The 24,347-nt window shown below is 51.3% G+C and overlaps 1 protein-coding gene and 1 long non-coding RNA gene across 2 annotated transcripts in view; one reads left to right on the top strand and one right to left on the bottom strand.

The window, feature by feature from the left end:
• The window catches only part of LOC308650944, a 902,096-nt gene that overhangs the window by 676,253 nt on the left and 201,496 nt on the right, over nt 1-24,347 (bottom strand). The window lies entirely within an intron of this gene.
• Nucleotides 8,642-24,347, top strand: part of KIAA1614 — a 33,464-nt gene continuing 17,758 nt past the window's right edge. Inside the window, exons 1-4 of the mRNA XM_081297505.1 lie at nt 8,642-8,770; nt 10,443-11,386; nt 12,328-12,391; nt 21,958-22,101. Of these exons, the coding sequence (XP_081153631.1) occupies nt 8,721-8,770; nt 10,443-11,386; nt 12,328-12,391; nt 21,958-22,101 (1,202 nt within the window). The 5' untranslated portion in view covers nt 8,642-8,720. The remainder of the gene's footprint in view (nt 8,771-10,442; nt 11,387-12,327; nt 12,392-21,957; nt 22,102-24,347) is intronic.

Here is a 24,347-nt window from a genome sequence, read left to right as displayed (position 1 = left end):
TATAAATAAATAAATAAATAAATAAATAAATAAATAAATAGGACTGGGGATATACAGCTCAGTGGTAAAGTGTCTCTGGATTCAATCCCCAGTACCAAAGAAAAAAGAGATCTCTCCCGGCCTCCATGCATGCAAGAGGCCGATTTCTCCAGAGAATTCTCCCTTCTGCCCTTTGCCTGTAAAAACGATTTCACTTCTTCAAGAAGACTTGTGTCTCTGCCCACACCCCCTTCATGTGTTGAAGGCGTGGTCCCCAGTGCAGCAATGTCTAGAGGTGGGCTTTCAGAAAATGCTTGGAACAGGAGAGCTGGACCTTATCAGTTGATCGATTTATTTGATGGATTAATACTTTGAAGGGACTCCTGGGATGTGGTGGAAACTATAAGCAGGTGGGGCGTGAGTGGAGGAAGCAGGTGACTGGGAACCACCCTTGGGGACTATGTCTCCCCCACCCTTCCTGGTTGAGCAGCTGTCCCCCACCATGCCCTCTGCCATGATGTTCTGCTTTGCCTCAGGCTCTGAAACTGTGAACCAAAATAAACATTTCCTCCTCCAAGTTGTTTGTGTCAAGTATTTTTGTCACCACAACAAAAAACTGACTAACACAGGAATACATTTAACACTCTTATGGATTGAATTGTTTCCTTCCAGAATTCATATGTCACAAACCTAGCCCTCAGTATCTTAGAATGTGATGATGTTTAGAAACAGGATCTGTGTAGATGTAGCGGGTTAAGATAAAGGGAGTAGGGTGGGACCCTAATGCAACATGACTGTGTCCTTATCAAAAGGGGAAATTCGGATACAGGCAAGCAGCACACCATGAAAATGACACGTGAAGATTGGAATTACGCTGCCATAACCACCTACCAGAAGCCAGGGGAAAGGCCTGGAATGAACCCTCCCCGGCATCTTTAGAGGGACCGTGGTCCTGCTGACATCTTGATTTTGGATTTCAAGCCTTCAGAACTGTGAGGCAATAAATTTCTGTGGTTTAAATCGTGCAGTTTATGGTACTTTTAATCCATGAATGTGAGATATCCCTCCATTTATTTGTCTCCTTGTTTATCTCCTTTAATTTCTTTCAGTAATGTTATGTAGTTTTGTAAAGGTCTTGCTAAAAACCTTTAGTTAGGTTACTCCTAGGTATTTGATGTTTTCTGACAATTGCATTGCTTTATAAATTTCATTTTCTATTTATTTGTTGCCAAGTGTGTATAGAATTATAATTGATTTTTTGTGACTTTGCATTCAGAAAAATTGATAGTTTACTTCTTAATTTTAAGAGTTTGGAGATTCTTTTGGATTAATTATGTAATCTGCAAATAATCACACTTTTATTTCTTTCATCATTTATACTTTCTAGCTTTATTATGCTGGTGAAGACCTCTGTTACAATATTAAATAGAAATAGAACATCTTTTCCTTGTACCTGAACTAGGGAAATGTTCAAAATCTCACCAAAGTATCAGATTAGCTTCATGTTTTTTAAAAGATACCTTTTATCAGAGAGGTATCTCAAAGTTTAGAGTCTGTTTTTATGCTATCCGTTACGTTATATCAATCTGGTTATTTTTACATCATTTCCTATTTTAATTATTGTAATCTTATAATGTAATTTCATTTTTTTTTTTTTTTTTTTTTTTTTTTTTTTTTTTTTTTGGTGGTGCTAAGGATTGAACCCAGGGCCTTGTGCATGCAAGGCAAGCACTCTACCAACTAAGCTCTATATCCCCACTCCCTCCTGTATTTCTTTTTTCACAGTTTTTTTTCCTCAAATATTCTTACTGATATATGGAATTTTGACTGAAGTTACATCACATAGTTTAATTAACTTGGGAAAAAAACGCCATGTTCTTCATATCTAGTAAGTGTCCAGCAGCACTGAATAAATATTTTTCTATTTGTCGATTTTTTGGTCATATCCATGGTAAAGTTTTTTTCAAAATATGACTTCCACGTATTTTAAATTATGAAATGTGTTCTCTATACATATGAAATATTACATATAATAAATATACGTATGACAATGTGAATGAGAAGAAGAAAATGTATCCCCACGCACTTAATAAAGCATTTCATTTGCATTTGTTGTTGATTGTGGTGCTGGGGATGGAACCCAGGGTGCTCTACCACTGAGCTCTGACCCTTGCCCTCACCTCTGCACTTAAACCTCTCTAAGTCCTTCTCCCCAGTTGCCATCTGCTTTCTCATCCCACACTAAGGATACTACCGTGAATCTATATTAATAATTCTCTTGCTTTTTGTTAGTTTTCCTTCATATGTATATGTCCCTAAAAATATATCACTTAGTTCTATATTTCTTTTTTTACTTGCTTTGTTTGTTCAGCAAGATGTTGGTGAGAATCAGTCATGTTTTCAGCATAGCTACTGTTTCTTCATTTCCGTGGATGCATTGTATTTCATTTTTCATATATGCTAAAACTATCCTCTCTACTATTGATGGTCATTTGAGTTGTCTTCAGGGTTTTCATGTTATGAGCAATGTCACTGTTAACATTTTTGTAAATGTCTTAGCATAAAGGTTATTTCTAAATAGGGGATTATATTTCTGAGTATTTTTTTCTTTCAATTCTGTCTTCTACTTTATCAGTGCTGGTATTAGGGAAACTAGATTTTAACATTTTTCTTGTGTCCAGTTTGCTTCAGTCTTCCATGTAAACCATCAGATCAACCACAGTGTATGATCTGACCACTCCTTTTAAATAATGATACATTTCAGAGACCACTATAGATGGATATGGTGATGGGAAACATTCTCACTAAGATGGGCCTATCCTGGAGTTGTACCATCTTGTAACATGTTGGCTGTTACATTTTGGATTTGAGAAGGACATTTTTACCATGTTAAGAAAGGCTTCTACTTCTCCGTACAAGTATTGAATTTTGCCAAATACTCTTCCAGCTTCCCTTGAAGCATTTGTTGTTTTTACTTAACTGTAGGTATGAGTATCTGACTAATATAGTTTTTCATAGTCTTTCATGGGTATCAAGCCAATCATTAGTACGGTATGGATCATTTTCTGTCTTTTCTCAAGAGCAAAAGGTGTCACAAAAATGCCATCAGACCTCAGTGATCCCACAAGATCTTCCTCCCTGTCATGGATGAGAAAACTGACTTGGCCAAGATATAGTGACTGACAGGTCCAACTCAGACGTCTTCTCTTCGTATTGATGATGACCTTGCACTGAACATGGTGAACTAGGAGGGAGAGTGTTACGATACTTTCCCAGTCCTGACCTTTGCCTGAGATGAGGATATTAAATGAAAAGCTGCAGCCTGGGTTCTGGCCAGGGAACAATGCCTGGCAGAGTCAACTTCCTACAAGGTGAGCAGGTGTCAAAGGCAATAAGGTCTGGAGTTAAAGTTCCTGGGGAAGGTCCCTGTCCCCTCACAGTGAGCTCCTTCCTGCCAGCCTGGAGAAGTGGAGCAGGCTGACCCTGACCAGGTAAGAACCATACTTCTGGGTCTGAGGATCCAAGCTGGTGTGGTTTCGATGAGGGGTGTGTGTGTGTGTGTGTGTGTGTGTGTGTGTGTGTGTGTGTGTTGGAGTGCATGGGGAGGCACAGCAAGAAAACATAGCGCTGCTGGCTGGGGCTGTCCGGTTGTCATGTCATCTGACTGCACTCATCTTGGTCTTCTCTCCCAGCCTGTTGTTTGTGCTTCTCTCTCATTGTCATCTCCTCTCCCATCCCTCATCTCATCGGAGAGCTCTTGTACCCCCAAATTTTCAGGCTCACTCAGAATCAAAGTGCAAAACTCCCATCATTCTCTGTGATCAGTGTGTACCTGGGGGTTGTTCAGGAAGCCCAGGTACTGGTTGGTCCTGGCTCTGCCTGTGGTCATTTTTGCCACACGGCCTGAGATAGGAGTGGCCACACTGAATGGATAAACCAAATCCATTGAAAGTAGCCTCGATTGTCTTAGCTAAGCATCCTTACCCAGTGGGAATTTTTTTTTCCTTCAATAAGCCATCTGTCATTTATTCAATACTTGTGTGGCAAGTACACATTAGGGACCAGGGACACAATAAGGATCAGACACAATACTTCACCCAAGAAGCTCTCTGGATCATGGAGGACACAGCACCAGGTGTGGACAACTCCATGTAATGAGTGCTGTATTAAGACTGAAGGGTGTGTTGGGGGTAGGCTTCCCTGAGGAGGGGACATTGGAGCTTTGGGTGTGGAAGGTCAGGAGATAGACAAGTTGGGATGGGGATGTGTGCTAGGCAGCTTGGGCTGCAATAAGAAATTACAGACTTGAGGATTTGAACAACAGAAATGTGTTTCTCACAGCTCAGGAGGTGGGAATTCAGAGATCGAGTGCCAGCCTGCTCAGGTTCTGAGGAGGGTTCACTTCCTGGCCGGCAAGTGTCCACCTTTTTGCTGTGCCGTCACATAGTGGTGGAGGTGGGGAGCAAGCTCCCTGGTGTCTCTTCTTAATAAAGCCACTAATTCCATCATGGGGGCCCCATCCTCATGACCCACTTTACTCCCAAGAACCCAAGATTGAGCTTAGGTCTCAATCTATGAATTAGGGGAGCATAATTCAGTCATAGCAGGATGTGTATTGTGGGGAATGAAGCAGGGTCTTCCAGGGTGAAGGAAAGCCTGGACAAAGGAAAAGATACAAGCACCACCAGAGCCTGTCGGGAACCAGAGGCAACTCAATATGGCGGGAATACAAGAGCACTGTTGGTGACAGTGAGAGATGAGGCTGAGGACCCAAGGACCTATTCCTCCCCAAACTATCGGCCTCCAAATCACCTGGCACGCTTATTGGAAAACAGATTCCTGGGCTTTCCTCTACCCTATGGAACTGGAATCTCCATGAGTGAGACCTTGGGATCAGCCTTAAGCAGCACCCCAGAGAGTTTACACAGGAACTGGGCAGTCTCCAGCCTGGAATTCTGAGGGAGCCCAGGGAGGGTTTCAAGCAGGGACAAAGCAGGTGCATGGTTGACCCGCCCTGACTTCTCTTGTCCCTCTGTTGAAAGAATTAATGGGGGCTGATGAAGGCCCTGGAGCCGTGAATAATGGCTGCCCAGACTTCTTGTTCTCATGGCAACACGTGCCCATGGCTAAGGTGAGTGATGGTGGAACTCAGGTTTTCCGTTGGACAAACTCCTTTATGCTGTACAGTAGAGGCATGGCAGAGATGTCCCTGCCACCCCATTCCTACCCCATCTGGGCCCTTACTGCATGACCTCGAAGGCCATCTCTCTCATCTCTCCCTTCATCCTATGTGGGCCCTGAATTCACCCGCCACACTGCTCCTCCTAGCTCAGGCTGAGTGTTCAAGGCATGTTGGGGGAGGCAGGGAGGAGGGGAGGCTGTGCTTTATCTGAGGCTTCTCGGGATGGTGGCCTTCCCTGATCATTCAGATGAAGGAAGAGGGCACAGGGTCACTATTTGCCATGTGTTTTTTCTTCTAGATTTCTCTCCAAAAGATAGTAACAAAACAGTCTGATCTACAAGGAAATAAGTAGCCCCAGCCCAGAGTGCACCAAGCTTAAGGCGAGGGGGTGGACTAGACCACCCTCCAGGACTCCCACTTCACAGGACTCTGGAGACCAAGCTTCTCAACCTGAAGAGTCCTGAGGCCTCAACCAGGCCCACACCAGCCCTGCCCCGCAGTCTCATCCTGTTCTTTCTGGGCATTTTCTGGTTTCATTTTTATCAGGCCTGCATACCTCCATGTTGGTGCACATGCTAATCTCTGCTTGAAATGCCTTCTCCCACCCCTCTCTTCTCCTCTATCTGCTCATTGAGACCCAGTTCTCCCTGACCTCCATCCCACCCAGCATACCCTTCCCACCTCAATCTAGCTGTTCCTGAGAGTTAGCTGTGCTACCCTTTGCTAACCCGGGTGGGAGCACTTACACTTACTCTGCCCCTGCCCCTGCCTTGCTCAGTTTGACCAGAATTCCAGGGCAGGATCTGTGGTGCTACATGTTGTTCCCCAGTCCCTGACACAGGAGGAGTTCGACAAATGTCTGCTGAACCAAGCAGAATACAGATGAATCAGAAATGCCCTCTGAATGTGGATGCCATGATAATCTGATAGCATCCTACAAAGCTTATTGGTATCTTTAGGAGGGGTGACTTTTATAGCCTCTGAATAGATGTGATACCCCATCCCTCTCCTTGCAAAATAACAAATTTAATGAGTAAACCAAAGGTGATTATTTGCATCCCCAAAGGTGGGGGGGGGCAGGTTTCCTTTAAACATTAAACCTTCACTGGAATTTTCAGAAATTCCTTACAGATCATTAACTTCTAGGGGAGGATGGGAGCAGGGGTTATGGAGAAATTACCTTTTGGAGTCTGAGTTCAGAGAAGCCTCTCTGAAAATCTTGGAAGCAGGCAAAACTGGGTCCAGATTCTATCTCTGTTAGCTGTGTGGATTTGGGTAAGTCCCTCAATCTCTCTGTGTCCCAGGTTTCCTTATCCCTAAAATGGAGACCCATTACTCTTATTTTACAGGGTTGTTGTAAAGATTTAGAAGAACCTCTATGAAGTGCCTTCGCTTATAGGAGGTTCCCAGTAATACTAACAGCAGTGTTGTTAGGTTTGACATTGCCTGTAGAAGAAAAGAAGGGGTCTCTTGTGGTGTGCAGGATTTGACCACTGGACTACAAGAATAAGGAAAAATCAAAGAATCCAGAAAGGACGGGCCAGAGCACTAGGCATCATGTTTTTAGAATCACAACCCTTCATGTTTTTTTTCACAAATTCTTTGATTTTTTTTTTTTAACTCTGTCTTTCCATGTTGAACTTGTGGATACTGGTGACAGTGCTGTACAGTGTGTTGTCTGAGGGTTTTGAACTCTAGAAGACCTGCCACTTACTGGTCCTATGTCCTTGGACACTCAACTAGACTCAGTTTCCTTATCTGAAGAAAGGGAGACCACAGTACTTAAGATTGCAATGGGATTAAAATGCTTAGCCATACATTTGGTGCAAGGTACACCATCCACAGATGGTACCATAACTATATTGTGATGGGATCAATACTAATAAACAGAGCAGTAAATGCCCAGTTTGAGGAACCACTAGCTCTAGAAACATGGAGGAAGTGGTCACAGACCCTGAAGACTACCCATAACAGAGCTATGTGACCCTGGCTCTGTTCCTTTACATAGAGGGTTTACCCTGGATAATCTCTCAGGTTCCTAAATTGGCCCCAGGCCAAGTAACTGTAAACTACTGGCAGTTCCCCAATGGTGTCTGTCAGCCCTGGGTGCCTCTGCCTGCCCAGCTGCCCCTCCCCACCTTCTGCAGGGAAATCCTCCTTACCCGAGGCCAGCCCCTCTGGGAACCTCCCCTTCCATGCTCTGCTCATGCACTTGACACTGCCATGGCCTTTCCTGTTGTTATACCTGCCATTGAGAGGTGACTCAGTTCACAGGTTCAAGTACTCCATTCCTGAGAGTGAAGCTTTTTAAGAAAGGAAAGATGGATGAAGGAACACTTCCTTTTTTTGTAGAGATTTCTGGAATCTCCTGGATCCTCTCTTACTGTTTCTGTCTTCTGTGGAAAAATAGGTCCGGTAATAGTTTAGACTCGGTCACCTCCTTCCAGGAGAGAGAAAGAAGTCCATCGCAAGTTTGGATCACAGCTGTAGGCTAAGTCCTTTGCTGCTCCTTTCTCCCAGGTATGGAGAAAGTGACAAGTCTGTTCACGAGTCCCCAGGATCCTGAGAACCGATCCCTGCCCAAAGCAGCGGGCAACGCAGGTACCAGTTCTCGCCTTGGCAGATCGGACCAGCGAACCCACGTCCCCAGCGGGTTACTCTAGCTCCTCTACAAGGCCGGAGACAATGACCTCGGAGGAAAGGGCGCCCTAAGACCACGGAGATGGCCCCACCGAGAAGTCAGCCCAAAAGTTGTCTACACAAAAGGCATTCCTCGGCGTCCACCCGGCGCAGAGCCTGGTGTAGAGTTACAGGCGGCTGCGGAGTGCAGGAGCGTGTCGCTCCTCCGCTCCGGCCCGCGTCGAGCCGCGTCCCCAGCCTCGCGCTGGGAGACCCAGCGCCCCGAGCGCGCCTCCGGCTCGGGACCGCCGTTCCCTCCGAGCAGGGGTCCGGTCGGGTGCCCTGGCCCTGCGGCCCTCCGAGCGCCCGGCCCCGTGGTCCCCAAACTCGGGGCGCCACTCTCGGTGTCCTCCGCCCCCTTGACGTGCGGGAGGCCCGCGCTGTGGCCCGCGGCGCGGAGCAGCGCTCCTGGGGCCTGGCCGGAGCCCGGGGCCGGGACGGCTGGGGGTGGGGAGGCCGAGGTCCCGGCTCCTCCAGCCCCTTCCGCTGCCCCTCCTCTCTGCCCTCCTGCTCCCTCTTCTCTTCCCGGCCCGGCGGGCGCCGGCCTGGCCTCCTTCCCCTCCAAGGCGAAGCCACGAACTAGCGGCCGGTGCGCTTCCTTCCCCGCCCGCGCCCGCCGCCGCCCGACCCGTCCTGGACCCGGGCCGCGGCCCGCGGGGCGGCTGCTCCGGCCCGATCCACCGGGCCCGGGGCTCCCGCGGAGCCGGGGAGAGGCCCGGCCTCGTCCTCCGGGGCCCCGGGTCGTGCGCGCCCCGAGGGGCGAGGCCTGCGGGCCGCGCTCCCGCCCGCCGCTCGGATTCGGGGCTGGAAGTCCCTCCCCGAGTTCTGTAGCGGGCCTGGGAGGGAGAGAGGGCTGAGGAGGGCCTCGCCTCTCCGAGGGATGGAGGGGATGGAGGCGGCGGCGGCCAGACCTGCCAGCGGCAGCCCTCAGTGAGTATGGAGGAGGTGAGGCGCGGGAGGGGCGGGGGGCCCCGAGTGGGGACCCGGCCACCGCCGCCACCGAGCGCGAACCGAGGCCCTTCACGTCCATCTCCATTTAAGCTTCTCTGAGTTAGAGCAAATGCAAGGCTTGGGTCATAGAATCAGACGGCTGCAGCAGAACCGTCTTCCCGGAAGGCTGCCCAGGTGCCTCAAGGCGAGGGCCCCTTCTTTAAGCCTAGTCTCCCGACAAGGATCCTCTGGAAGGCTCTTCGAAAAGCTCTTTTAATTTAACCGAAACTGCTTGTATTAGACTGTAATCCCGTTTTCTGGATTGACTCATAGAAGAGAGGAAGAGGTGGCTGGTCCGGAAAGAGAAGCATTCTAGATTAACCGGTACAGCAAATGGTTTCTGTCCTAAAGACCGTCCCCAAACTTCACTGGCTTAAAAATAATACGAGAGTTTGCATTATATGTGTCTTTTGCTGTACAAAGCACACATTCCTGAGACGTTGTATATATGCTGAATTGTAATAAGCAACTATAGAGGGAATTGCTACTTCAGAGTATTTTGTGGTGAATTTTTAGTCCATGTGTGAAGGGAATGATTTCCTCCTAATTTGTAGTTTAGCACATAGGGATTTTCATAAATGAAGTTTACTTCAAGTGGAACACATCTAGATGTATGTGGAGTAGCATTTTCCTAGAGAGCAGAGCAACTAGTAAGACTTTGTGGCATGTGTGCACACAGGTGACACTTTGAATAAAATCCTGGTGCATGTTTTCTTTCCCTGTGAAGCAGTTAACATCAGCCATGCCACTGAGGAGCAGTGTAATGCTGGCAACTCACTTAACCTTTGTAGACTGAAGGTGTCATCTGCAGAATAACTGGAGGAGGTCGTGTGATCACTAAGTGTTTTTGAAGAGTCCTGGGCTTGGAATGAGAAACTTTTGCATTCCAAACTGGGCAGGCCCCTCTTAGCACATGTGTGATGTGATCTGTGCCTCAGTTCCCCCCCCCCCCCCCCGTTCAAGTGAGGGTCATGACATCATTCTGGCAGCATTCTGTCCAAATTATTTGAGAGAGTGCTGTGGAAAGCACTCGAAAGAATTCTGCCTAGCATAGGGCAGATGCCCCCATAGGAGTTCAAGGTTGATCAAGGTCTCCCTTTGAACACAGCCTCATCAATCCCATGCTGTGGTCTGAGGCTTGCAGGTGGGTGGTTTGGAAGGCAGCTCTTCCCGCTGGAGGGTCAACTCCAGCCTGTCATCTCCCTGAGCTCCCTCGTCCACAAGGAAGAGCATGTTGGCCATTAGCAGGCACTGATGTTCTGCACTGAGGCTACCTTTCAGTGAAGCAGGAAGGCCAGGGATTGGGGACTCGTCCTGGGTTTCCCTCTGGTCCACATTCGGCATAGGGTTAATTGCTGTTTGAAGCTTCATTATGTCCACTTGTAGAATGGGGATAGAAATACTAGAATACTACTCAGACTTGAAAGTAAAAGTTCCCTAACCCTCCCATGATTTACACTTTTCAAAGTGCTCTCACAATGTCCAGAGGCCACCCTGCTCTGACTCCAGCTTACTTGGTGTGAATAGGACTCTAGACAAGACACTGGGGGGAGGGGGTGTTGGAGTCAGCCTGTTGCTGAATCTCAGGCTTTCTATCTATTTTCTCCTCCAGAGGGTCCAAGACAGGAAGCAGAACAGCCAACGCCATGCAGGTGACCTCAGATGTGGAGAGAAATGGTCCTGAGCCACAACCAGACAATGGACCTCTCCTGAGACCCTGGCCTAACCCTTGGGAAGACAGAACACCCAGCCTGATGGCCCCCAAGCCTCCCAGCACATGGAGGGTGCGGGTCCAAGGCTCCTCTGTGCTGGAGTCCAAGGTGAGGGCTTTGAAGGAGAAGATGACAGCAAGTAAACAAGGTGCCAGCTCCTGCCCCACCTCCCACGAGCAGTCATCCCCCCAAAAACCCAAATGCCGACGAGTCAAAGCTGGAGGGATTCAGGCCCCACCAGAGGGCTGTTCCCTACCAGAGGGCATGGTGGCCTCCCATGCTCAGAACCCATCCAATGAGCCCCTGGACAGCAGTGTCAATGAGGGGGAACCTTCCAGAAATGGGGGCTCCAGGCCTCCCTGGTCACCTGCCCTTGGGCTGGAGTGCTGGAATGGGCAGAGCCCGTGGTCTCCAGAAGCAGCATGGATGTTGCCTGATGGTGAGAAGGGTCTGCCACCAGAGCCTGGCTCTTTGCAAGAGAGCCTCTCCCATGGAATTACTCCTGGCCGCCTGGGGGGGCCTGGTCCTTGGAAAGTCACCCACATGCCCAGCCTGAAGAAAGGAAGGCCATGTGCCCTTCAAGATGGTCTGGTCGAAGTGGGAGACTTGGACAGCACTCCTCTGACCTCTGAGGAGAACTTTGTCCCCAGGGCAGCCCTGCTGCCAGGGCTCTGGAGACCTGGAGACCTGGAGGCTCTGGGCACTGGGGGCAGTGTCTTGTCCCTGTCTGACCGAGTCGAAAGGAATCGCCTGCTGCTGCAGGAGATGCTGAAGGTCTCAGGACAGAGCCCTCCCAAGGTGGAGACTCCAGCCTGGACTCCGTCCTGGGATACAGCTGCACCAGGTGAGGCTCATTCTGCAGGTCTGGGTGGGGTGGCCGAAGGGAGTCCAGTGCGAGGAAAAAGGAAGGGGTGCTTGGTTGGGAGCAGAGAATGAATGAGAGCACAGTTGTCTGTCACCAAAATCATCAATGTCCACTTGGCTTTGACATAGGTTCTTTTTTTTTTTCTTTTTAAAAAATTTTTGGTGGTTGTAGACGGACAGGATGCCTTTATTTTATTTATTTTTTATATGGTACTGAGGATCAAATCCACTGCTTCACATATGCTAAGCAAGTGCTCTGCCAGTGAGCCACAGCCCTTGACATAGGTTCTTTACCAGCTCACAGGCAGCCCTGCCTGGTAAAATGCCCCCTGACCCTCCAGATCAATGAGAAGCCACCCTCTGGGCTTAGGGGTAGAAGCTACTATAACTTCTTCCCTGTGTCTTTACCCCTTCCCATGGTGGCCTTTTGAACTTGCTCCAGTGACATGCCTTACCCCCTGGTGGACCACATCACCCTCTGGGGCAAGCAGAAATGTGTATCTCACAGTTCTGGAGGCTGGGAGTCCAAGATCAAAGAACCATAGACGTCAGATTCTCACTGTGTTCTCACGTGGTAGAAGACCTTCCCAGCAAAGAGGCTGAGCGTCCTACCCACGGGGCCCAGCTCCTGCAGTGGAGCTTCAGGGAGGTGCTAGGGTTCTGACCCAGCAGACAGCCTTCTTCATAAGCTCATGTGTCACCCCCACCTGAGGGCACATGTGGTCCTCTCAGCCCACACCATGCCTACCTACAGTCATCAAGACAGACTGTGCCTGCATTTCTTTGACTGAGACACAGGCAAGCTGTTGGGTTTATCTGGGGGTAAATTACTGGAGAAATCTCTCTCCTTGGTGTCAGAGGCAGCTGAGAGCCCCATTTCTGCTTCTGTTCTCTTAACTCTGCTTATATTCTGGGCCCTAGATCGATCCTCGGGGGATGTGGACCGGGACTCGGGCATCTCTCTGCAGGACTCAGACCAGAACAGGTAAGAGTTCAGAGCCTGCATTTTCTCTCCTTCCTTCTTCACTGTTGTCCCTCCATTTCCTCTGCACCAGGACACTAAGAGACTGTGCAAAGCCAGACAGCAAACCCCAGCAAACCCCATGCTGGTGGACAGTGGGCCCCTGGATCATCAACCCTGAGACCCCCAAAAAAGTGTCAGTTGCTCCCAGTTACCCAGGCTGCTGCCTATGTGCTACTTAGGCAAAACCACCAGGCACAGAGGTGTGCAAAGAGCTTCACCTGCTGTGTGTCCTGGGGCCATTTCCCCTGCCCAGGCCTGTTTCTTTATCAGTGAAATGGGAGAATTGTAGTTGTTGGGTTACTTCACAGGGTTATGGTGAGACTAAAAAATGTGATAATGTGGCAGTCGTAGGGAAAGTACATGAATGCGAAGCTTTCACTTCACCTGTTCTTTTCCTAATCAAGGGCATGTGCTGGGGTCAGTCTTCACCTCCAACCTCACTATGATGTCTACAGACTTTTTTTCCTAGCCTCTCCACCAGTGTTCCGTGGATCTGGATGTGCTGGAGTGTGATGGGGGAATTGGGGACACCCGTCCTTCACAGGCAGTGTCCTGAGCCAGGCAGGGTGAGAAGAGTGTGCACAAAGTGTGGCAGGGGCCACCGAAGGCCTGAGCTGCTGCTGTGCCTGTGCAGAGGTTGGCCTCAGCCTCCATCTTTGCTGGACTCTTGGCACATGAGGCTAAGAGAGGCCCTGGGGCTGGGAACAGCTCCCTTTTCCCCAGCTGCACAGTGATGTCAGCCTCTCCAGGGTCTTGTGGTTTCTGCTGGGGGCAGAGGTCAGCATTGTTGCTGCCCCATGAGCGGCCGCTCCCTGCACGAGTTCTGTTAGTTTGACCAGCCCTTCAGAAAATGTGGGCAGGGCCTCTCTTGGTCCATCTGTCTTAGTCCAAATGTCTTAGTCCATTTGGGCCACTGTAACAAAATGCCATCAGCTGTGTGGCTTACAACAACGGAAATGTGTATCTCACAGTTCTGGAGGCGGAAGTCCAAGATCAAAGAGCCAACAGATTCTGTGTCTGGTGAAGGCAGGTCTCCTGGCTCATAGATGTCACTTTCTCACTATGTTTTCACATGGCAGAAGGAGGCCAGAATGCTCTCTGGGGCCCCTTTACAAGGGCACTAATCACCTCCCAAAGGCCTCCCTTCCTAATCACACCACAGTGGGATTAGGATTCAACATATGAATTTGGGGGACCAGAGCAGCCCCTGGTCCTGCACTCTGTTGTAACAAAGCAGGGGCTGCCCGGTCAGGTGATTTGGCTTCTGCTTGCTGAAGGGTCTGGTGGAGAGAGATGTCTGGCCCCTCAGTCTTCTCCCACCTCTGAGGCCATTGTTGTCAGCCTCTTGTCTCCTCCTTCCCTGACCCTGCCAGCAATGAGGAGTGTGACTGCAGGAAGGACTGTGGTCCTCGGGGATGCTCTACTCCCCCGCCCTCCTTCTGTCCCCGCCCCACCTTCCTTGTGGAGCCCTCAGAGGAGGTGACCTGGGCAGGTGCACCTGGGTCCTGCGGAGGTGGCACCCCTGCTCCTCCCACCCCCACCCGCCACCCTTGATGGAGAAAGTCCCTGGGGAAGGTGCAAAGGTGCAGCCACTGGAGTTTCACTCAGAGGTGACTGTTGAAAAGAGAAGCCAGTGCTCCTGACTTGCACGTTGGATCATGGCTACTAAAGTCCTCTCCTTTTAAAGGAGGACCTTGACCCTGCAGGGAGGGACTTTCCCTCAGGCCTGTGAGGAGGTGGTGTTGGTTTAGAACCCTCAGGTCGGGGGCTCCTGACTATGGTCTAACCTTCCAGGCCATCTGCAGCCATGGGCTGCATTTTAGAGTTTGCGTAGGGTTGTGCACATGTGTATTACATGATTTGTGTGTGTGTGTGTGTGTGTGTGATGGGTGGTGCAAGTGTGTCAGGGATCAGGGAGGAGAGGTGACTTAGTGAACTTTAGGACCCATTCCAACACTAACAAAATATCCCCTTAAAATACCTAGCAGAGGGGTTGGGGTTGTAGCTCAGAGGCACAGCACTCGCCTAGTGTGGGTGAGGCACTGGGTTCGATCCTCAGCACCACATAAGTGTAAAATAAAGATGTTGTGTCCACTTAAAACTAAAAAATAAATATTTTTTTTTAAAAATGCCCAGCAGAGAGGGACACAGAGTTGGCATGAGAGTCACGTTCCCCCTAGGCAGATACCCAGGCTGAAGGGCCAGGAAACATGGCCAGATTCAGGGAGGGAGAAGTCCTGTCATGTCATGGCAGACCCTCTGAGAGGCTCCTTATCTGGCTCCATGCTTGAGCCTTCTGGGTGGACATGAAAGTGTCCCCAAGACACCACAGGGCTCCATATCCCCCTTAAGTGGTTTGCTGATGTCACTTCTAGAGAGCCAGACTTCACAAGAGATCTTTGAGGTAAGGCATGCCTCCCTCAGCTCTGTGGGTCCTGGACTTAGTGTCCATACTAAGTGGTTTAGGACCCCTTGCAGAGAAGTGCTCTGAGAATGGCTGATTGTCCTGGACATTCAAGGACATGCAAAAGGCAGGGCCTTTTCAGGGGGGAGTGAGAGCCTCAGCTCTTCTCAGGGTTGAGGAATAAGCAGCCCTGCCTCACACCTCCTCAAGCTCCGCATTCATGCAGCTTCTTGCTCCACTCAGAGAGCCCTTATGACCAGGCAACCCACCATGGACTTCATTATGTCCATACTTCCTACTGCTCTATAAGGTAATGAGACAAGAAGCTCATGAAATGAGGGTGACTACAGAGCCCAAATTAGCACTTGGGGTGTGGGCTGGCCCTGTTTGCTGGGAGGTAGTCCTAGGGAATCAGCTGCTGAGATGAGCCATCCAAAGATCCAGGATCTTCAATGCAAAGGGTCAGATGCAGAGGAGACCTCCATCCCCAACTTCAGTGTTGTCCTGTTCTACTAAGAGGCAAGAGAAGGCTCAGCCCCAGAGGACTGGACCATCCCAGTGGCCAGTCCAAAGGCCAGGCCCACAGCTGCTCTTCTCCAGCCTTATGCACAGGTGCTGTGCTAAGTTCCTGCACTCCCACTTTATCCCAATGACAGACCTTATGTGCTGCTCCTGGGTCACTGACAGAGACCACTAGGTTTCAGGGCCACAAACTGTCCTTCCCATCCCTCCACAAGCCATCCTTGGGCTAGGGGTCTGGGGATCTTGTGTGTCCCCCAGCCTGGAATCTCCTCAGGTGTGGGCACTGAGGTAAAGGAGTCTCCGTGGAATAAGCTTGTTGTCTCTTGAGTGTCACTGAGGTGTTCAGGCTTGGAGTCTTGATGGGAGGGAGAGGATGCAGGGAGACATGGGGCCTCAGAGAGTGTAAAGGGCTCACTGGAGAGAGGTGGGAGAACAAGGAATGGGTGCTGTGCTTGGGGAGCCTCTGCCATCATCCACACCTGGCAGCCGATGGCTGTGCTGTCACTTGCATCCAAGGGCTTAGATCCAAAATGTTCTTCTCTATAAAATGGCCACAGCCATCTCCATCTGTCCCTTCCCGGAGGCTCTGAGAGACATACTGGGATTACAGAGTGCCTGAGGATCCCACATGAATCAGCAGGAATGGAATTGGTGAAACCAGAGGAGCAGCAGTCTGTGCAGGGCTGGCTTCAGACCCCAGGCCACAGAGCGTCTGGCTGATGCAAGTGCCTGGGTGGCCCCAGGCCGGGGGGGCCCTCCCCAGCAGGCAGTCTCCACTGAGAGGCATGCTGCATGCCCAGGCTGCCCTGGTTCAAGTCTGGACCGTGTGTGTGTGTGTGTGTGTGTGTGTGTGTGTGTGTGTGTGAGAGAGAGAGAGAGGGAGAGAGAGAGAGAGAGAGAGAGAGAGAGAGTCTGCAGGGGCTCTAATGATTGATCTGCCCAGGGGGAGGTGGGGAGGAGGCAGCTCTGGGTCAGGCTGTTTTCCTGCTAGAGCACTGGAGGGGAAGAATTCCTAGGTGCCCACCTCCCCTCCCCACGGGAAGAGATGAGTATCTTTGGAAGAGAGGCGCAGGACCAGGTGTATATGTGGGAAGAGGCGCCTTACTTTCACCCCCTCTGGGTGCACCACCTGCCAGGAACCTCTGTGCGGTCAGCTGTCTGGAAGTTTTCCAAACCTTGTCCTTTTGGGGTTTGATGGAGGCTTCAGCGTGTAGGCAGGCTTGATCACATCACTGGCTGACTATGATTGGCTCAGCCTTCTCTCCCTCACCCTTTCCCTCCTGGGGACATGGAGGTGGAGCTGCAAGTCCCAACCTTCTAATCCTGCCTAGGTCTCTGTTTGGAAGCCCTCTGCCTGCAAAAGTCAAGTTGATTACTCTGGAGATTCCAAGGGTTGTAGGAGCTGTGTACTGGGAACCAGAGGCAATGACCCAATGTATATTTCGTATATCACAATATCACAGAGACTCTTGTTTGAGTGGAGCACTGTGTGTGCATGTCAGTGTGATCCCAGGTGGAACTGCCCGTGTTTTGCTCTCACTGCCCACTGCCTGCATCGCTGCAGCCATAGCTCTTACTCTCCTCCTGGAGCTCCTGGGGGCAGGAATTGTGCTGCTTACAGAACAGGGGCTCAGAAAACTGGCAGAGGCAGGCAGGAAGGAGTGAGTGAGGGCTCACTGAGGGCTGGACCTGTGTGGGCTTGCGAGGGTCTGGATGGAAACAGGAGAGGACATTCCAGACGGGTGAGGCCTGCAGAAATGCCTGGGAGCGTCTGAGGTGGAATGTGTGGTGGATGACCCTATTAGGATGTAGGGTGTAGGCCACTTATGGAGAACCCTTGGGATTTTTATTTTAATCGGAATGTAGAGACATTTAAGGATCTTGCTCATGTCGCCCCCCCACCCCCCAGTAGCAGGGTGATCTTAGCTCCTGGAGTGTGGGCTGACACAGTGTCCTGGGGTCTGGTGCTGTGTCAGGGAGCCTGGTGAGGGGGTTTGGAGATCATTCTGAGGCACTAGTCAGGTTCCAGATCTTCCAGGCCCTAGTATCAGGGAGTCATAATGAGTCCTGGGGTGAGCATGGGAGAAGAGACACTCCTGCCCTACCCCAGGATTCCTGGTATAACTAAGGACCCCCCAGGGCAAGGGTGTCACTAAAAGAGTGGCTGAGCCCTCCCTGTCCTGCTTACATAGCCCCCAGCCATTCCTGTGCTGCCCCATGGTCTCAGACAGGTTGGCACAAAGGAGAATCCATTACCATCCAGTCCCACCAAGACTAAAACAAAAAAGAAAAATAATTAGGTTTAACAGCTCAACAGTTTTTACTACAAAACCTGCTCCCTTGGTGTCTGGTACTCTGGAGCCTCTGCGGTCAGGGAAGCTGACCCTGGAGCCCCATACAAGGCCAGCGCCACCTGGAATGCTCAGATGCTGGCCTGCCACGTGCTCACCACACACATACATCAAAGCCGATCTTTACCAGAAGAAGTTCAGTTACCTAAGGCCGCTCATCTGGTGGGGAGCAAGGCTGAAATCCAAGAAAAAGAAGCCCCCCCCCCGGCCTTCCAGAGCCCAGCAGGGGGGTGTCTCAGATACCTGATGCCATTTTGGGCCTTGTATGTCCCATACCCTGAGCCCAGGCAGTGTGACTGCAGGGGCGCCCTGGAATTTGTTGGCCTCTTTCAGGACAGTGAGCAGGGCCGCTCTGCTCTCCCCAGAAGTGACAGTCTTAAGGAAATAGTGCAGGCCTCCACCAAGGTCTCAAAAAGATGCTAAATGAAGTGGCTCTGTCCAGCAGCCTATCTTGAGGATCCACTCTCGCTTCTGTGTTGAGAGAAGAGCTTTCCCCTCTGGGCACCGGGGTCCTTCTGCAGCTTCTGAATTCCCCTGTTCCCTGTTGCACAGACATCACCTTTCCAAGCTGCTCTGTCAAAGGCTTTCGAAGATCCAGAGCAAAACCACAATGCTCTCTCCAGCTGCAAGATGTCTGTTTCTTCCACACATGCCTTTCCTCTGCAGGTGATCTTGGTGGCAGGTGACTTTAGTTCATGTTCAGAGATTCCATTGCTTAGGGAGGGGTGAGAGCAATCTATAAACAATGGTGCTAGGGATAAAAGTGATGGTCTTCATAGCTGAGCCCTTATTTAGCAAGTGAGCAAAGTGGGGCTTCACCCTGAAGTTGCCTGCCAGGGTGGCACAGGTAGGGGGTAATCGTCCAGAGCTTGGCACTCAGGCAGTTACCCCTGGGCCACACTCTCAATCACTACTCTGGGCTCTGTTCTGTCAGGGTCCTGCATACGTGGGAGGAAGTCACCTGTGCCACTAAGTATGACATTGTGAGTTCAAGACAAGGACCCTGGTCTTATGGAGCATGCCATCCCGAATCCATTTGCTGCACACCTGATCATCTTGCACAAAATGACAGTAGGAAAGCTCTGTCCTTGGTCATCAAAAGCTTTAAAATATACAAAAGTTATATTGTATATAAGAAAAATGTTAATCTCTGTGCATACATGAACTGGCTGCACCCTGGAATCTGGGAAGTTTGTGCTCTTTCTAGTTCCTATTATTTCCAGATTCACATGCCTGAGATGGAAGGGTTAAACCCAGACTCACTGGAACTTCTTATTTTAATCCAGGATTATGGTGGCTATAGAAAAAGGCTGCTCTGTCCCCTTGACCTCTTTGGCTGGGAGAGGAGTGGTGGTTCTCCTGCCTGCCTGGCTGCAAGTGGAGGTAAAGGCAGGGCTAAGCCTGCCCCTCCAGGAACCTGGCCTAGACTAGAAACCAGAGCTGGGGAGACATGCTGCCCTTGTCCTGGAGACACAGGAGGGCAGAGGGAGGGCTCTGGACACTAGAGGAACTCCAGTTTTCCCCCAGCAATTAGCTCTTTGTAAACTTGCTGCTCCATGAGGGCCCAAACTCTGTGGCGTGAGCACCCCAGAAGAGGATCCTCCCACCACAAACAATAGGCAACAAGGTCAAAGATCCAGACTCACAGGCTTGCAGTGAGCGCCCCCTCCCATCTCTAATCCCCTTGGTTACAGAGGGAAAACTGAGGCCCGGGGAAGAACAACTCTCAGCCACCTTGTTCCCATGCCCTATGCAGAGCTAATGAGCTCAGAAGTCTCGGCTCTTATAAGACAGCAACAAAAGCTGCCTATTCTTGGGTGGGAATTGACTTTGCCTGGACACACTGTGACTGCCCCACTCTTCAGGATATTGCCAGGGGAACTGTGAGAGCTGGGATTGATTGTGTCCTATAGTCCATAATAGAAGGGTTTGGCTTGGCAGCTGTGTGCCCTGGGCAGCGGCCAGGGTCAGAAAATGGAGGACTGAACGTGGTTTCCTGCAGGGTTGGTGTTCCTTTGATGTGACGGTGGGAGGTGGGCAGTTAGGGACAGGCTCAGCACCCCAAACACCACACCCACTTGCTCCCTGCTTCTCAGATGAAGACCACCTTCTCTCACCAGGGTGCACGGTGGCTGGGAGTTGCCTGCTCTGCTGACCTTGGCTTCAGTGTGAAGGTGGCTGCCGCTCTGGTCCCTGCTCAGTGTGTTACTGCATGATGGCTCCGGGCGCCTAGAAAGCCTGCTTTTCTAATCAGTGGAGAAGCCAGCTTTGTCTGCCAGACACTGCAGCCGAGCAGCTGAGGGGGGCAGGGTGGGCGAACCCAGCTTCAAATGGAGGAGCAGCACGGAAACAGCAAAACTGGAAAATGGCTTAAAAACCTGGGGGCAAGGCTGATCCCGGCAGCATCTGGCCAGCTGCCGAGGGGCCCTCCTGCCTGCCCACCAGACCTTGTGACAAATGCCCTCCGACAGCCGGGGAACCACAGCTGTCACCGGAAGGTTCCCAGTGTGCGGGCGGGCAGCCAGAGGCCCGCGGCTGCAGGGGCACCTCTCCTCCGGGCTGGTAGCCTCATTATCTCTGCCGCGGAGCAGGAGCCCCAGGGAGCACAGCTGCTCTCAGCCGCGTTGGAGGAGCAGCCGCCTGTTCTGGAAGCTGCGCAGGGGAGGCCTCTCCTGCCAAAGGAAGCCTCCTGGGGCAGCGGGCCTGGAGATTTACTTTCACATCGCTTCTGTGCCGCCCTCCTCCTTCGAAGCTGTGCCTGGGCCCCGCTGGGGTTCTCAAGCACTGACAGTGCCTTTGTGCCACCACTCTCTCCCCCTGCGGCCCCAAAGCAGGGTTAGATGCAAAAAAAAAAAGGAGAAGAGAAGAAAAAGAAATTCGTGGTCTGCCTGAGCTTGCCAAGAATGGCCTGAGCAGCACCTCTCCCTGGAGGCCAGAGTCGTGCCTTTGTTCCCACACGTCTGTCATCAGGAAACTGCCTGGTTCCATCCCTCAGTCAGGACGAGGACCCTTTACCCACATGGCATATGGGGCGGGTGTGTGGGCCGCAGGCCTGTCTGAGCCTCCGGCTGCCTGAGTTCTTGCTCTGTGAACCCCTCCCTGTGAGGACAGCCGGGCATATGTGACAGAACACTGAAATTAACATCAAAGAGTGTGTCTGACTTCAGCCACAAACATCCTCCACCTCTCCGGGACTCAAGGAGGGGAGAGGACAGGATGCAGAAAGGACGCGGGAGGCAGTGGGGCTGCTGTCCTCTGTTCTGCTCTGCTTGCTCTCAGTTGATGCTCGACCTTGAGCAATGTGCCAGCGTCCTCTCTGTGCTGGACACCCTCATCTGTCAAGCAGGGAGAACACCTGCCCTTGGCTAGCCTGCCTGGGGGAATGGGCTTTGCAGAGAAAACAGTCTTATCAGGAGGAGGCTATGGGCTGCGGTTACTGCTGTCACCCAGCACAGGTGGTATGTCACCGCCTGGGAGACAGCTTTGGAAAAGGGCAGCTGTCATTTCTGCAGCTCTGGACTGGCCCGGGCAGCAGCACATCTGGTAGGTTGTGCTGCCAGAGGACCCTTATTATTATGGAAACGAAGCCATTTGCCGACTTGGTCTGAGTCCAGCCGAACCCCTCTCAGCTCGGAGCCTGTGAGCCCTGGGCTGATGTGGTGCAGGTTTGAATTAGGTTGAAGGCAAGGAAATAGCAGGATTTGTGAAAATGTCACTACCCCAAAGGACCAGAACTGGGATGGGCGATGCCTGAGTCCCGAGTCTGCGGTGGGAGCTGGCGGAGCTGTGTGTGCTTGAGTGGGTGTGCATGTGTGCACCGAGGCCAAGAGGAGACAGGAGGTGGTGCATGTCAGGACCATCTGTCTGGGCACAGGCCCAGCCCCCAACCCCAGGTCCTTTCCTCCCTCCTCCCCCAGACAGCTCCTGCTGTCTGCCCAGGGAAGGAACAATAGAATAATCTGGAGACTCCCCTACCCTTTTCTAGATCCTCCTGGGTCTTTGCCTCCAGCCCCTGAGCAGATGTGCAAGGCTGGGCCAACTCCCCATCCCTCGTCTGGAGCTGCTCAGGGCCATTCCCTAGGCCCCAGGCCCTAGGCTGGGTTCCCCCTGGGCGGGAGCTGGAGGAAGAGGCGCACATGCAGGGCTTTTTCTGGCTGAGCTGGTGCTTGACACTGTTAAACCCCTCCTAATCTGTGTTATTTTCTTCTAATCCCTCCTCCGCCTGCCCTGGCCTATGTGTCACCCTGCAGGACCTTTGGTCCCAAGCCGGAGCCCATGCTGAGCGCCAGGCATGAGGAAGCCAAACATCTGCTGCATCGTGCCCGCATGAAGGCCAGGACCCAGCCCCTCCGTGCCAACCATGACATCGTGCCCACCATTGCTCAGGGCAGCCGGTGAGTGGGGCTGGAGCCAGGCTGGCCTGGGAGGACCGTGGCGGGGAAGCCTCCTCCCTTCTGTGTGTGTGTTTTCTACATCAGGCACTTGTAGGGATCATTTGGCCAGTCAACACCCCTTTACTGGGGTCTTAGAGTGTCATGAATTGAGACACAAAGATGAATGACCATGACCTGTGCTCCCTGGGGGCGTGGAGGTTAAGGTCTCCAGGGAGAAAGACTGCCAAACAGAGGCTCTGCTCTGTGGACTCTGGTGTAGGGAGGAAAAATGTGCGTGCCCAGCTGGAAACCTGTAACCCCACCTAGAAAGGACAGGTGAGGTTCTGAGAAGAGGTGGCTTCTCAGGACCTGAAAGAGGTCCAGATGTTCACTGGGCAGATGAGGGAGGCAGGGGTGAACATCCTAAGGGCAGGAGCCACAAGCGGAAGCACCATGCTCAGGAGTTCAGCTAGGCTGGAGCAGGGACCCTCGCGATGCCTGGTGGGGAGGCCAGAGAGCTCACAGAGTCTATTAGTGAGGCCGCCAGGCCTAATAAACAACTTGGATTCTCCTGTAATATCCAGGAGCCACTGAAGGACTTTGAGCAGGTGGAGAGCATGGTCATATTTGCATCTCAGTAATGCATGCTGGCTGCAGGGATGTGTTGGATCTGGTGGACGAGGGCCGACAGGAGGCTGTTGCCATGATCCTGGTAGGAGGTACAGGGGAGGAGAGTGTGCAGGCCTCACAGAAATCCCCCAAAACCAGAGTGAGCCAGCTAAATAAGGCAGCAGAGAAGAGGTAACATCAGAACCAGACTAGCCAGGTTTGAATTCTGGCTCTGCCTTATTAGCTGTGTGCCTTTGGGGAAGTCTCTGTTCCTTGGTTTCCTTAAGAAGGGGTTATGATAGTGCCTGTCTTTATGAGGGTCATCATGAGGGGTATATGAGCTAAAATACAAAATGTGCTTACAACAGAGCCTGGCATGCAGTGAGTGCCAGAAGACTGTTAGCTCTGACTGCCAATCATTTGATTACCTGGGGGTGGAAGGCATTCAGGACATGGCCCAGAGTCTGACTTGCATCCAGGCATTTGGTGAGATCCAGCCAGGTTGATGCCCAGGTGCAGGGTCAGGCTTGGGAGGACAGGTCCTAGAGCCTCTGCTGACTATGTCCACCAGGCAGTTGCATACAGGATACTTAGAGGAGAAACTTGAGTATTTTCCCTCATTTCATGAGGCTGGAGCCATGAACAGGACCTCGTGTGGGATGAACAGATGGAAGAAGAGCAGGTTCTGGAACTTTCAGACATAAGTGTCTGTCCCCTGAGCAACACGCCCCACCTCCATCACTGTGCCTGTTTTGTGTATGGAGCATCTTATAGAACTGCTCATACCTCAAGGAGTTCTCCAGCACCCAGTACCAGCCCTGGCAGGGCTCCTGAACCTCCTGTGGGCCATGCCAGATCTTGCCAGGCTAAGCAGGACCACTGAACCACCAGGCATGTGACTTCAATGGCATGGTGGGCACGCTGGGTCTGTCTCCATTATATGTGACATCAGAGCAAGTGAGGACTCTAGTGAAACTGGGCCATGTATTCTTTCTTTTAAATATATTTTTTAAGATATTGATGAACCTTTGTTTTATTCATTTATTTATATGCAGTGCTGAGGATTGAACCCAGTGCCTCACAGATGCCAGGCAAGCGTTCTACCACTGAGCTACCATCCCAGCTCTGGACGATGAATTCTTTGACAGGGTGCTGAACCTGCTTAGTAGAGGCTAAGGACCAGCTGGGTGCTGTGGCATACGCCTGTAATTCCAGCAACTTGGGAGGCTGAGGCAGGAGGATCCCAAGTTCAAGGCCTCAGCAACTTAGCAAGATACTGTTTCAAAAATAAAATAAAAAGGTTGGAGATGTAGCTGTGGTAGAATGCTTCTGGGTTCAATCCCCAGTACCACCACCAAAAAAGAAAAACAAGAATAAGGACCTTCAAGGACCATTGATCACTGGGAGCAGATCCTCTGTGTTTAGTGTCATTGTGTCACTGTGGCTCCTAGGAGAAGGGCTCAGGAGGCCCTAAATCCTGATAAGATGTGCCCAACATATTACCCTTTTGTTTCCACATTTTATGCCTTTTCCTCTGGCCAGGGGGTAATTAGCATGGCTTCCTTGAGGCATCCTGTTCTTCACATATGTGTAGGGAGAAGCCTGTGACTTCCAAGGACCTCTCCTGTCCTGCTTTCCCCAGGTATTAGACTGGATGG

Source organism: Spermophilus citellus (genome assembly GCF_964194105.1).
Source record: "Spermophilus citellus genome assembly, chromosome: 6".
NCBI classification, from domain to species: domain Eukaryota; kingdom Metazoa; phylum Chordata; class Mammalia; order Rodentia; family Sciuridae; genus Spermophilus; species Spermophilus citellus.
This window is presented reverse-complemented; position numbering and strand designations above follow the sequence as displayed.